The 14,710-nt window shown below is 50.5% G+C and overlaps 1 protein-coding gene across 2 annotated transcripts; it reads left to right on the forward strand.

Moving 5' to 3' along the window:
• The first annotated feature begins 160 nt into the window (after positions 1–160).
• On the forward strand, positions 161–14,601 carry MFSD13A (major facilitator superfamily domain containing 13A). 2 transcript variants are annotated; one of them, XM_069019900.1, is made up of 9 exons: positions 161–388; positions 7,033–7,301; positions 7,741–7,820; positions 8,630–9,079; positions 9,889–10,006; positions 10,969–11,065; positions 11,801–11,972; positions 12,487–12,680; positions 12,884–14,601. In XM_069019900.1, the coding sequence occupies exons 2-9, from the start codon at positions 7,137–7,139 to the stop codon at positions 13,135–13,137; spliced, it is 1,530 nt and encodes a 509-aa protein (XP_068876001.1). In that variant the 5' UTR covers positions 161–388; positions 7,033–7,136; the 3' UTR covers positions 13,138–14,601. The 2 variants fall into 2 exon arrangements, with proteins under 2 accessions (XP_068876001.1, XP_068876000.1); XM_069019899.1 differs by lacking the exon at positions 161–388 and adding an exon at positions 1,156–1,196.
• Positions 14,602–14,710: the final 109 nt, after the last annotated feature.

Below are 14,710 nucleotides of genomic sequence, written 5' to 3' on the forward strand. Positions count from 1 at the left end.
TGAGGCTAAATACCTACAAATCACTCTTTAATTACAAACCATGTCGATTACAATTAGTTGCCTGGCTTCTAGGAATTTATAAAAATGACCTGCTTCAGAAGCTACCAGTAAGTCTAATGTGCAAAAACATTGGAAAGTAATAGAGTGCAATAATATCTCTCTGTACATGGCAATTGGCTTTTGCCTCAATTATTTGTGGTGAAATTTGAGAACGGCGGAATGGGAGCAACTGTTGCAGTGAGAGATGGAAGGTGATCCATATGCTGAACACAGGAGCTGCTTCTTTGAGAGAAAGGCCCACAGAGAGATCTTGAATGATAATGGACAATGATAGTCTATATTTTCTGAAGTACACAGGATGAATGGAAATTATTCGTGGGAGAGAAATGTAAGTAGTTGATTAGTAAGACCACAGACAGGATATTTGCTGGATTACTGCCCCACCTGCCCAAGCAGCCATGTATGTTTTTTTGTTTCCACTATGTCATTGTGCAGCTTGGCTCACGCTCCTTGGAGAAGAGGAGGCTCAGGGGGGACGTCACCGCTCTTGACAACCCCTGACAGCAGGCTGTGATGAGGTGGGGACAGGTCTTTTCTGCCGTGCCTGCAGTGAGAGGGACATGGGAAATGGCCTCAAGCTGGGACAGTGGAGATTCAGATTAAATATCAGAAAAATTTTGTTTCACTGTTCGAGTTATCAGGCATTGGAATTGATTGCCCGGGTGGTGGAGTTGCCATCCCTGGCGGTTTTCAAGTGGATCTGGCACTGGGTGATATGGGTTAGTGGCTTAGGGGTAACAGTGGTGGCGCTGGGCTGGTGCGTGGACTGGATGAACTTGAAGATCTTGTCCAACATTGCCGATTCCTTGATGATTCTACGATTTCCCTGACTCTAAGCGCTTGCGTCCCCCGCCCGGCTGCGTTTCCATGGCGACGGGCGGACGGACCATAGAGAAGGCACCGTCCCCCCGGCCAGAGAGGCTCCTGCGGCTGGGGGCGGGGCTATGCAAATAAGGGCGCCGGCTGCCCTCACGCGCGATGGCTGCCGGGAAGTGCCGGCTGCTTCACTTGCCAGGACGCAAAATGGCCGCGGGGCGGGGCTGGGAGGGCGCGCATGCGCGACCGTGCCGTGCGACCGCGCCGTGCGACCGCGGAGCGGCGGGGGAGCGCCGGGGGAGCGCCGGTACCGGACGCAGGTAGGAGGCGCCGAGCGTCTCTCCCGCCTTATCGCTGGCCCCGGTTTGTCTCCCTGCCTGTAGTGTGGTGGGGCGGGGGCCCCCTCTCCGCTCAGTAATTAGGTGGTTCGGGTACGGTGGGAGAGACACTACCCCCTAGTGGGGCCGCCTTTGCGGGGTGGGGGGTTCCCCCCTTCCCTGCAGTGGTAGAGCCCTGGCGGTTACTTCCCTTCATTATCGTGGACGATCCTACTTTGGAGTGGGGGGTGTCTTCGTACTCTGGTGTCAGTGGGCAGGGGGCTTAGTCCTGGAGCCGGTCGGGCTTTGGCTCCTGGCAGGGAGAGGCGGCTCTGGCAGTGCCCTCTTCTCCTGGAGTGTGCAGCGGGTCTCTGGTGTCCCTGTTACACCCTCCCCTCACCTGGCAGGCTCCAACCCACTGCCATGGAGCCTGCGGGAGACCCCGCCAGGGTAGGGTGGCAGTGCCTCTGGAGAACCCGCTAGGGAAGGATGGCACTGGCCCTGCCCGGCCACCCCTTCCTCTACCAGGGCTGCCAGGCCTCCCTTTAGCGAGGAGGGCCCTTGTGCATGGGGCACAGGGGATGGCAGCGCTACTTGGGCACGTCCAAAGTCACGGTGTCCCCATCTCCCGCCTGACTCTGCAGGCATTGCCTGGCTCCCTGTGCTCCTGTCCTGCACGTGGGACGTCGGCAGCTGCAGTTGGTGACCCAGTGCTGTGCTTTCCAGCCATAAACGCCCCAGAGATCCCTGGTCGCCTTGGCAGCTGGGCTTCTTCCAGCCCTTCAGTCAGTGGCCTCGTGGCTGCGGCCCTGTGGCGGGACGGTGGCTTTGGGAGGTTTGTATGGGTGAAGAGACTCTGTGTCCCCGGGAAGATGTGTAGCAGAAACTCCTGGTGGCTGCACTTGGCAGAGTGGTTAAAAGTTGCTTCTCACCTGGTGCTTCCTGTTAAGTCCTAACAAAGAACAGGCGGTATCTGTGCAGTAATCTCAGCTCCTTTGAACCAACTCCTGGGGGTTGTATTCAATGATGATTTCATATTTACTTCTAGATTTGTAATTTGAGGCCAGAGTTACCTGGCAATGGTTCCCATCCTAGTGCTCTGAGGTCCTCTACAGGATTAGAGCTTATATTGACAGCAAATGATGGAGAACATTTTTTTTAATACATCTAACGCTCCTCCTTTACACTGTAAAACATTGAGTTGTTTAGACACAGGATCGCGTGTTGTTAAGGTAAAAGCCTCACCAAGTTCCAAGGCTATGAGATCTGCCCAGTTATCTCTATTGACAAGCCTTGTTTTCTTGTTAGGGAATGACATCTGATTGAACAAGATTGCTCAGCTGGAGTACAGCTCCATGGAAGCTACCAGCTGGTTCAAGGTGTTAATTGTCTGTGTGGCAGTTGTTCGCATGTATGAACTCAGCAGGAGTGATGGAAACACTCGATGGAAGCACATGACTGCTTGTAATAAGAAGGATATTACTTAACCTCATGGTACACAGTCATTGGTGATTGTTGAATTGGTAAACAGTACTGGGAAACACCCTCATAGCCTCTTCCAGTCATGTTTCTGTGCCTGATCCAGGTGGTTTCAAAGGTTTCATTGCTTCACCCTTCAGACACCAGGCTGCTGGGAGCCTGCTGTTGGGGTGTTTGTTCATGTTTCACACAGGACTCTGTTTAGTGTTCCCTCCGGAGTCCTTGTTACTAAGTGGATTATCCAAGGGTGTTAGGATTTTAGAAGAAGTATGGAGTGGAGAAACTGAGAGCCTTGGATCTATATTCACCTCTGAAACGGTGCACAAGATCAAAGTTTAGTCAGAGGAGCCTAAATTTTGTGGAGTGTGTATCTAGGAAGGAGCTTTCCTGGGATAGAAATAGGATTTTGACAGGGATTTTTTTAAGTGGGGGCTCTTTTGGTTTCATTCATTCAAATAGCTCTGTGGAGGGATTTCTCGTTTTACTGACAGAGTTCTGCCAGAATCCAAGTAGCTTCATGAGCTGAGGACCCTCTGAGATGCCTTGTGTTGTGGAGCTGTCCTGGGGGGTACCATTTGTGGGAGGGAAGGAGTGTGCAGTACCTGGTCTGTGCTCCCAAAATGGGCTCATCACTGATGGATAAGCCTGACCAGACAAAGACATCTATGGCTGTCACTTGCAGGATCTGGGAGGAATTGATGTGCCCAGCACCAGGCATTTTGCTGGGACAGGTCACAGGACATCAGCTCTTTCACAGGTGCTGCTCCAGCCCAGCTTCCCTGTGAATGGGGCTAGACTGCCAGCAGCCTTGTCCTGTCTGGCTGTGACAAATGTCTGTAAATAGGGTTTTCTCTCAGGTGGTTTTTCCAGCTGCTGGGTGGACTTTTTGTGTGGCAGTTGCAGAGATACAGAGCTGGTGTATTTGGCCCTCCATTAGTAATCCCCTCAAAACCCAGAATACGCAGCAGAGGCGGTGTAGTGGCAGCTCAAGCAAGCATAGATATATCCTGAATTATTATTTGGGATATTCCATCCTCCATTACCCACACAGGCGAGAATGAATACAAGAGTCATCCTGATACTGCGGTCAGGTCTGCAGATGGCTGTTTCAGGTTGCTGAGTGGCAATTTCAGCACATAAAAATCATCTGGCCCTGCTTAACAGGCTGGCTTGAGCCAAGATTCACATGTATGGCTCTGCTGCTGGCTCAGTACAAGTGGCTTCAGCTGTGGAAGACTGGAGCTCAGCCTTGTTGTAAGGCCAAAGCATTGCTGAATCACCATGGGACACGAGGACTCGTGAATCCAGCTGTGAGCTGGCTAGGAAGTTAGAGCAGATGTGTAAGCCCCAAGCTGTGGTGTGTTCCAGATACAGCTGTATGCCAGCACTCTCAAACAAAAGCAGTGCTTTCCTGGTAGCCAGTGTTCCAACATCCTCCTCAGGAAGATAAGATCTGTGGACGTCACTGGCAGGAGCCAGATGTCAAATGCAGAGGAGGAAGTTTCTCAAATAAAGACTCGTTGCTTTCTAATTTATGAGCTTGTTGCTTTATGACTGTGTTAGAAGTTCAGCGTCAATGAATGATAGCTATTCCCTCCTGCAGCTCCTTTTCCCATTACTTCTTACAGCCTCATGTTGAAAAGTTCTGACATACTCCATGAGTAATTCTCCATCCTAAGGAAAAGGTTATGAAAATACCACTGTGGCAAGCTTAAATAACACAGTGCTTTGGGTGTAGAAGTAAAATCTGCTTTTTACAGACAACTGTGATTTGTTTCTTCTTAACTGCACATTTGCAGATGGGGAGGGAAAAATATCTATCAAATGACCTAATGGCTGTACTAGCAAAAGTGACATCACTTGCAAATATCAGCTGGCTGGAGGGGTTGCACATCTGTGAGGGAGTGATGAGGGGGCAGAAGGAAAGAAGGTGGAACTTTACTCTCTTTGAACAGTGCTGTAGCATATATATGACAAAATGAGGTGTCTCTGGAAAGTTCAACAGCTGTGGTTTGTTCGACATGTACTCACTGAAGCACCATTTGATGGGGACAGTGTGAAGTGCAGCACTAACACCAAGGCTTGAGCAGGCTCTGCTTTCAAACAGGTTTTGGATAGCAAAGGCAAGCCCAGGATAAGAATCACGCTAGTGGATCACATTGTTGGTCTGTCTCTCCCCACATCCTGCCCCACGGTGGCAGCAGGAGATGCTGTTTAGGGGAAGAGTACGTGAGCCTGGGCACCATCTGTGGCCTTTCCACTTGTCCACCCCCAGCCTGCACAGCTGGCTTGGGGCTGCTGGGGTGGATTTCCCCGCCTCGTTTCCTTTAGTAGCTGTTTGTGTACAGCTGTTTTCCATGAATTTGTCTAATCCTTTGAACCTGCTGCCCAGTTCACTAATATCCTTTGGCAGCAAATGTCAGGTGTTTGCTACCTGTCAGGTAAAGAAGTATTTTCGTGTGCTTTAAACTGATTTCCTGCTAGTTACAGTGAATGTTCCCAGTTCTTGTGTCCCGACAGGTCCATGAGGGGGCCCAGCACTGTAGTGTCTTCATCTGCTCTTCAATCAGTCCTCCACAGAAGGCTCTTGGTGAGAGACAGAGAACTTACCTGTGGGACAGTTGGCTTAACTCTCCCTTCTTCTTAACCTTTGTCTTTACATATCATGATTCCTTTCCAATTCTTGACCATACAAAATGAAGTTTCCCCTTGAGGCTTGTCTGTCTTTAATTACATCTATAAAGGTTCATTGTCAGGCTGAATTCCCTTCCAAGCAGTGTCTTCCTTTTATCTGGCCATGAGTTTTGGCCTGGCAGGGATGCGGAATGGTGTCTGAGCTCCACAAGGGCTCTGCAGTTGGATCCAGTTGAGGTCTAGTGCTTTGGCTGAGAGTGGAGCCGAGATACAGTTTCAATCTAGTGATGTAATTGATTGGAACAAGTGCTGTTCCTGCTCCTTCGGAACTAGTTATGAGGAATTCCTTGGCCTAGGCAGGGCAGATGGTTATTTTTGCTTTTCTAATCTTGCCTAGAAGTGGTCAGACTCATGGCTTCAGGGAAATGCTGAACCGGACTGGCGTTTCATCAGGTTTCATACCCAGACGTTTATTCTTCTGCTTGATTTTCTGCTTGGACTTGCTGCAGCTGGTGTTGCAAGCCCAAGAGCCTGGTGTGGTGTATATGTTCCTATTTCTTATGTGTTCAGTCTTATCCCACCTTGCAAGTCCCCACGATGTGTCTGAGTTGAGTGAATGCAGACCCTGGAGGGCTGAAACAGGAGTGACACACAGCCCCTTATCTTGCTTTTGAGAGCACCAGGATAACAACCTTGTTGTCACCCTTCGTGTGTGTGTGCTGTGAAAAGGGCTTCTCATGATGGCACCGGCTGGAGGAGCTGACTTGTACTGATTTAAGAAACCCTTGTGTCTCACATAAGTGCCTTGTGTTTTTGTGCCTTTGGTCTGTAGCAACTGTGCGAGAGAGGGCTCAGCCTGAAAAGCACAAGAGAACATTTCTGGCCCACCCCCTGGCCATGAGCTCCAGTCAGTGCAGGTGTGGGGAATCCTCACATTCAGCTCCTTGTGAACATACAGCGTCTTGTTCTGGTCTGAGGCTGCTGTGTCCACGTGTTTTATTTCTGTGTATATTGCTGTCCAGCCAAAGCATCTTTATTTCAGACTATGGTCCTAAGATTTAGGCCACTCCAAGACAAGCTGGACAGCTGCTAAGGCACTTCTGGTCACTTTTATTGCATGGTGGCAGCATGCCTGCTGCAGTCGTGTTCTGGTTGTGTCTCTTCATGCCACAAAGCAGCAGCACTGCTTGCCATAAATAACTCCTGTCTGAGCCAGCCCAGGTGCAGTCAGCTGTGACTGCTTGGGGAAAGCAGTGTGCACGTGTGAGGTTACATCACAGCTGTTGTCATTTTTATTTGGGTAAAAATTTACATTAGTACCTAAAAATACCAGTGACTAGGTGTGTTTTCTGAAGCCTGCTTTTGTTTGCAGCTATCTAGCTTGATTCCTCCTGTGACCTTGCCTTTAAAGAGCTGGATTAATTGTCTACTTGCTGGATAACAAAGAACATTACAGGGTAAAGGACAGGGCACGCTGCTCAGGAGGAGACTGTCATACCCCCAGGAGCCCACGGCCTGGCTTCAGCTTAATGAAACAGCTTTAGTGCAGCAGACAGCTTCTAGTCTCTTAAATCCCCTCCAATCCACTTTGGAACAGCTCCTCAAAGCAATATGAATTCTGATTTCTGCAGACAAAGATTTACCAATGAACTTCATTCAACTTCTACTTAATTTAAGAAAATTAACCTGGTTTTGTTTTATTTTATTTATTTTTTCTCTCCTGCAGGAGCAACAATGGATTGGCCCCAGAAAAGATGTAGTAGGTGTTGGGAGAAGACATCTCACCTGAAATGGAGGTGATCAAAGGAGCTGAATACTGACTGCACCAAAATGGGGCTGCGACTGCTGGCTTGTCTTTTCCATTTGCCCACTGCAGTGATCTACGGGTCTCTGTCGCTCTTTGTTTCCATTTTGCACAACGTGTTCCTCCTGTACTATGTGGACACCTTCGTCTCTGTTTACAAGATTGATAAACTGTCCTTTTGGATAGGAGAGGTTAGTTTTTTTCCATAGGCTTCTGTGCTCTTAAGTAGGAAACTCTGAGACCAAGATTGCTCCTTGCTAGAAATGTGAAAACTGTTAGTTATAACAGCAGTGTTCCCTTTTGGAGAGGGAGCAAGGGAGCCTTCCAAGTGCTAACTTAGGCTTTTCAGTTTTTCCCACTTATATAAAAATAGAACAAGCAGGGATAGAAAATGCAGAGAGTTCTTAAGACTGCCTTTCCTCTGGGGACATTGGGGTGTTTCACAGGCAGTGAAAACCAGGGGCTTCACTGCCAGTTACCCCAAACAGGGGCATCCTACAATGGTGATGTGGCAGGGAAGGTGTGCTGGGACAGTTCCTGCTAGTGGCTCAGAGTGCCAGCTCAGCACTTCTTGCTTTGGTGACAGAACTGAGCTGTCCTTTTGTTTCACTATCCTGTTTTCTTTCCCAGACAGTGTTTCTGATCTGGAACAGCCTCAATGATCCTCTGTTTGGCTGGCTGAGTGACCGAGTGTTCCTTAGCACACAGCAGTAAGTGAAGTTCTCTTTCACAAGAGTCTGGGAAGTTGTTTAGTCTCTGGGGAAGATGATGTCAAATTGGCAGCTTTAAAATGATGGCATGGGAATGATTTATTGGGCATGGAACTCATAAATACCTCCTTTTCGTGTCATCTTTGAAGCTCAGTGCTCATGAATGTTGTTTCAGTACTTGACTGTAGAGAGAAAGTCACACACCTATTGGGTGGATCTGACCCTAACCCTTAACAGTCATGAGTGGTGCAGAACCTAAAATGTGGGCATCTAAAATCTTGAGCCCCTGCTGTATGAGCAAGCCTCTTAATGGGGTGTTAGAGAGTATCTGTACATGGTTTGGGAGGCACAAGGGGGAAAATATAGTTATTTCCACATGGAATGCCTCAGATCAGTTGTTCCCAAACTCTCTAGGATGGGAGCTGAGGCAAGACAGCTCTGTATTGTTGGCCATTAGCATTTCTCATGTATTTACGTCAACATTTTAATGAAAATTGTGGCGTGGCTTCCTGCAACTAGTAAAAACTCATGAAAATCATTTACATTGTGCAAAGTGCAGACAGTATAGCATTGTCAGGAAGAGAAATGCTCTGGAGAGAAAAAAATCTCTTTTCTTTTGGCCTTCTTAAACCCATATTTTCAGTATATTCACTATTAGCTGAGAAGGTACCTGATGGGGGTGGTTGTTACTTGAGCAAAAGCTGTATTTGTGTCTATGCCACTTACATGACTTCCTTGGAGAGGAAGAATATGTGATCATGCAGGATTTTGTCCAGGTACCTAAATTTTTTTTTCTTCTTCTGTTGCAGGGCAGGAGCAGAGATTTCCTCTCCTGAAGTAGTTCTGAAGAGGCTCAGAGCACTAAGCCACAATGGCCCCCTCTTTGCCATTTCTTTCCTGGCTTTCTGGGTTGCCTGGGCTCATCCTGGTTTGCAGTTCCTCCTTTGCCTTTGCATGTACGACAGCTTTCTCACCATGGTCGACCTCCATCACAACGCCTTGCTTGCAGACCTGGCTGTTTCAGCAAAAGACAGGACTAGCCTCAACTTCTACTGCTCCCTCTTCAGTGCCATAGGCTCCCTGTCTGTCTTCATGTCCTATGCAGTGTGGAACAAGGAGGACTTCTTTTCCTTTCGCATATTTTGTGTCCTGCTGGCCCTCTGCTCCATTGTTGGTTTCACCCTGTCCACGCAGCTGCTCCGCCAGCGGTTTCAGGCTGATGGGAAGACAAAATGGGACCAGGAATCAACCCTAAAAGAGTAAGGGTCACCAATTCTCAGCAGGGACGAAGGCCTGGCATAGATTCTTGTCTATTGATAGTTTTCAGGATCAGCTGTCACACTGGCTCCTCTGAAAACAGAACAAAACTGTCTTGTGTCACCCCTAGTCCAAACTGGAGGCAGAGGCCTGACCCCCTATATGGCCATCCAGTGTTTGGAACATGAAATGAGTTCATGTCTAGAGCACTCAGTGAGGCCTCTGAGTGGTAAAATGTCAGAACCAGCTTGTGAAAGCATTCCTGCTTGAGTGTGAGACCACATTACTGCCCATGCCCTATAGAGTTGGACAAGTGAATGTCTCACCCTGTTATTCACTTCAGCTGCCTGATAGTGGCTGAGCTGTTGGTAGGCCACACCAAGCTGATTTTCCCTGTTCAGCTCCTTCCTTGGGCTGCCTCACTTGTCATCTCTTGTTATAAGCTGCCAGCATTATGCTGCAGTAGCAGCAGATCCTGATGAGATCTGCCAGGTAAGCTGACTGCAGGGACCTGGAAGAGGAACATATGTGTAGTGGAATGGCTAATAAGATGAGAATGCATTTATGGACAGAAATGTGAATTTTGTGTTAAGACAGATGTTCTTTGTTGCAACATGTGTTGCCTGTGCTTCTTACTAGCATTAAGCAATCACTGTTGTAGACTCCACTGTTTTGATTGGTCCAGGAAGACAAAAGGTTGGGATGGGAGCTGAGGAGAGACAGCTCTGCATCTACACGGGGAGAGCTGGGGACTCTGTCCTGCTTGCTGTGAGGGATTTATGGTTGCTTTTTATCCCTCCTTTTTCTTTAGGCTGTACATTGAGAAACATTCCGTCCCCCAGGAGAAGAGGATCACCCTGGCAGAGTATCTCCAGCAGCTCTCCCGGCATCGCAACTTCCTCTGGTTTGTCTGCATGAATCTCATCCAGGTAGGCACAGAAGTGACACGCTGCAATTCAGAGGGTGAGCGCTGGCTCTGGCTGTTTGAGATGGTGATTCAGCAGTATGTGAGTTCCCCAGGAAGGGCAGAGATGTTTCCAGCACCCACTTGCTCTTGGAGCCTCCTGCACATGCTGGCTGATTCAGCAGCTGGTAGCCACTCTCCCTGCTTGTGACCAAGGATATTTCCTGAGCAAGCTGTGGGATGCTTCTTCCTCTCTCTGCAGCGTAGGCAGGGGCTGACTGAGCTCTGTGCAGCCCATATGGGGTGCAGAAGCCCAGGTCTTGGATCACAGAGGGGATGAGTTCAGGAGTGCTGTTTGCTGGCGTGGCTGTCAGCACAGTCTCCTTTCCCTTTCCGTTTTCCTGAGGCTCACGTCACTCTTCTCGCTGTCCAGCTGGATCCACCTCCCAGCTGGCTTTTACCATTTCTGTTCTTCATCCTCTTCAGTGATTACTACCAAATGCCGGCAGCCTGCCCAGCTTTGTGTGCTGGAATCATGGCTCCCTGGGGATCCCTCAGTTCCCCTCAGGCAGGCTCTTGATGTTGGTCTGCATCTTTGTGTTCAAGCCTCGCTGCCTTACCAATATCTACCTGCCAGCTGCCTCCTCCCTTCTGCCATGCCACTGTCTCCCCAAAAGCCTCGTGGTCACTGCTGTCATCTGCTGGCCCTGTCTGTCCCAGAAGCACTGTGCTGTACAGCTGGGCAGTGAGGCTGACTCCAGGCACGCAGTGGGCATGGCTGATGGCATTGCAGCTTTCCAATCTCAGCCAGCAGTGTCAGAAATGCCACAGCCAAGGTCTTGCTCTGCTGAAGTACTCTAGGCCCATCCTGCATGATCCCCTGGCATGGGGCTCCTGGGACAACAGCACCCAGAGGGCTGTTAGCTTTTTCTGTTCTTTCTCACTGCTGTTCCTGCTGACCAGCTCGTCTGCATGCTGCCTTCACAGGTTTTTCACTGCCATTTTAACAGCAACTTCTTCCCTCTGTTCCTGGAGCACCTGCTGTCAGACCAGATTTCTGTCTCTACTGGATCCTTCCTGCTCGGTGAGTCTCAGGTGGGACCGGAGGGAGCAGGTGAGTTGGGTAAGACCTGGCCTGAGTCTGGGTTTGCTCTTCCCAAACTCCATCTGGGTAGAGGTGCGCTCACATGCAGGACTCTGGGCTGTGAAATTCACACGTGCACCCACCCCACATGCTTCCCTGGGACCTCTGAGTTTTCCTCCCTAGCCACAGAACTAACTTGGAGGCTTTTCTAGTAAGGACAAGCCTGTTGTGCTGGACACCAGACTCCAGAGAGGTATTGCTCTGAGCACTAGAGGCTGTAGATAGTGTTCCCAGGATGCAGCAGAGAACACAGCCCTGAAATTTATCCCTTTCCTTCTGCAGCATGTGGACCATTTCCAAGATGCCACAGATATGTGGGCACTGGTCCTAGAGTTACCCTGGGAGGGTTCTGTGCAGGCCAGGTCCGGTCAGGCAGTCCTGTCCCTCTTATTTCTGCTCCAGAGCTGAGTCGAAGCCTCTGCGTGACACTGGGCAAGTCTTTTCCTCCTTCCTGTCCATGAGGTTGATGGAAGAAGGTCTCCCTCTGTAGGAAAGTGTGTGCTGTGCCACAAAGCCATGGAATAAACCTGCTGCAGCCTTCTGTATGTGCGGGGGAGCTACTCTGTACTGTCCTGCTGGCAATAGCCAACCTTGCCGTCTTTCTCAGTATCGTGTCTGGGGGCATGGTGGAAACTGAAACTTCATCAAGCTGTTTGTGCCTCTCTCTCTGCTCAGGTGTTTCCTACATTGCCCCCCATCTCAACAACCTCTACTTCCTGTCGCTCTGCCGCCGCTGTGGGGTTTACGCTGTGGTGCGAGGACTCTTCTTCCTGAAGCTGGCTCTGAGTGTTGTCATGCTTCTGGCAGGACCTGATCAGGTGTATCTGCTCTGCATCTTCATTGCCAGGTAGGCAAGCAGTGGTCACTTCCCCTGCCCTCTGCCTCCTGGGAAGCAAAATGAGTTGTCCCTGTTTTAAGAAGAGGAGTGGAAGGCAGGGAACAGGGGACAGGGTCACTGCAGAATTCACAGGCTGTCCCGCTGCAGAGTGAGGAAGGCAGTGATATTCAGGAGGTCATAGACCAGCAGGGCTGGTGGCAGCCTGCAGCTGCCTTTGCCAGCTGCTTAGTGCTCATCTCCTCCTCTGCAGCCCTCAGTGTGTGCTGCAGCTGCCTGTGAGCCACAGGCCCAGTGTGTCCTGTCCCCAAGCCTGTCTGTGTGACAGGTCAGGACTGATCCGAGGTGTCACTGCAGGGTACAAAGGCTGATTGATAGTGGCGTTCCTCTCCTGTAACCAGGGCTTCTGAAATTCTTATTTCAAGTGTGGGGAAACCTTTCTCACCCTTGCCATTTTTTCTGATCTGTCACGTTTTCCTGTCATTTCTTGGTACCCCTATTCAGTACTTTGCCTGTTGTTCTGCAGCAACCGCGTGTTCACAGAAGGGACCTGTAAGTTACTCAACCTGGTGGTCACTGACTTGGTGGATGAGGATCTAGTCCTGAACCGTAGGAAGCAGGCAGCCTCAGCCCTGCTCTTTGGGATGGTGGCTCTGGTCACCAAGCCAGGCCAGACCTTCGCCCCTCTGATCGGCACCTGGCTGCTCTGTGCATACACAGGTAAGGATGTTCCTGGGGAAAGCAGTGGAGCAGGACAGGGTAGACCTGTGAGTTCAGTGTCCTCTGCCCTGGGTGGGTGCAGAGGGCTCTACAGTTGCTAACCTGTGCCTGGTCTCTGCCTCTCCACGGCCAGTCACTCAAAGAGAATGGGCAGAGGTCCGTCCCCACTGTCCCCATTCTCACAAACTCTTTTCTGACACCAGGCTACGACATCTTCCAGCGCAACCCCCTAAACAACGTGGTGAGTGCCCAGCCAAAGCTGGAGTCTGCTGCGGCCTTGGAGCCAACTCTTCGCCAGGGCTGCTTTTACCTCCTCGTCTTCGTGCCCATCACGTGCGCGCTGCTGCAGCTCCTCAGCTGGTCACAGTTCAGCCTGCACGGGAAGCGGCTGCAGATGGTGAAGGCTCAGCGGCAGAGCCTAACACAAGGCCAAGCGCCAGATATCAAAACAATCTAAGGGTGCCTGAGCCCCCCCAGGGTGCTGCTGGAGGGCAGGCAAAGGGCAGGGATGGTGGGCTGAGAGATCCTGATGTTCACCGTTCAGCTGTGAAATGCTGTGATGCCAAGGTTTACTCATTCCAGGTGGTGGTCACTGGGGAAGGCAGAGAAGTTCAGCATGTGAGGGGCCTGGGATAGAGCACTTAATCTCAGGAGCAAGAACATTTTATTCCAGCCTGTCCCAGGGAGCAGAGAGCTGCTCATTCCAGCAAGGAGGTGCTGGGTTGCAGGTGCTAGAAACAGACACATCCCCAATGCACTTCTGTGCCCTGGCCATGGCTCTGGGGAGCCACAGCCTCTCTAGCTGAGCAGGAGGAAACTGCACAGGGAGTTCTTCCTTGCTAGAGCCTTGCAGCCTTGGGGAGTGGAATGGGAGGCTCCTGAAGGACCAAGTGACCAAGGGAATGATTGCCGAACAGGATCAGGGATGAGAGGACCTTGAAGGCCTTTCCCAGTAACTGGTACAACCCTCCCCCATACAGTGCTGTGGTTTTTGGACCAAATCCACTCTTAAGCATTTGTTGTTCCCAGGACAAGATCCTGCACAGCTAGGATGCGGAGTGTGCTGTCTTATGCTGAGGTTCCCTCCTCTGTGGCCTTGTAGAGGGTGTTGTTGCTGGCCTGGGAAGGATGCTGGGCTGAACTGAGTTCAGAGCCTTGAGCTGTATCATCCCATTGCATGCCATTTATCCCTCCTCTCCACAGCCCAGCTGTACCCTGAGCTCCCTTCCACTCTGGGCAAAGTCAGGGAACCAACCCCTAATCCAGCTGCTGGAAGTGCCTCCCTGCCCAGGGCCATCCCAGGTGACCTGGTGAGGCAGCCTGGAGGAGACCCCAGGTGTTGTTTTTGTGCCTTCGATTCCTCTTTGGAGCCTGTCTGACACAGTACTGGGCAATCACAGGGTTGGGATTTCACCCTGGTGGCGAGAGGCAGACACCTCAGCTCCTCAGCACTTGAAACAGTGCCCAAGTTAGATCATGTCACCTGGCTAAGCCAGGGACCCAAGGAGCACAGGTGCTTTGGTCTCCCTGGTTTTGACTGGGAGTCGATGGACAGGTAATCACCAAAGGGGTCCCTGAGGCAAGGTGACTCCTCAATCCCTGTGATGTTTGGGGGCAGGCAGAAGGGATGTGCCAAAGCCTGCGCCTGCCTGCTGCAGGAGGGGGGCTTGGCAGGCAGCATTTGGAAGCCGTTGCACTTTGAGGGATGTTCTTTGTTTAGTGCCAGGTTCCCTCTGGGGTCTCAGCCCACCAACCTGCCATCTTGCCTCAGGACATGGCTGCCTTCTGTGTTGGACCAAGACATTCCTGCCATGAGGCTGCTGTAGTTCTTAATGGTTCAATCATAAGTTATTTGTGCAACTTCTAACCAAGTTTGAGAATGATTCTCCATTTCATAAATTAAAAATTATCTTTTTCTGAATTGCTTGATGATTTTCTTCTAGGCAGCAGTTCTAGCCTGGCTGGGTAGATGTGGTGCTGTGGCTGTGTGGAGACAAGGGGACATCTCCTTCCCTACAAAACTGCACTGG

This window comes from Aphelocoma coerulescens, chromosome 6 (genome assembly GCF_041296385.1).
Source record: "Aphelocoma coerulescens isolate FSJ_1873_10779 chromosome 6, UR_Acoe_1.0, whole genome shotgun sequence".
Taxonomy (NCBI): Eukaryota; Metazoa; Chordata; class Aves; order Passeriformes; family Corvidae; genus Aphelocoma; species Aphelocoma coerulescens.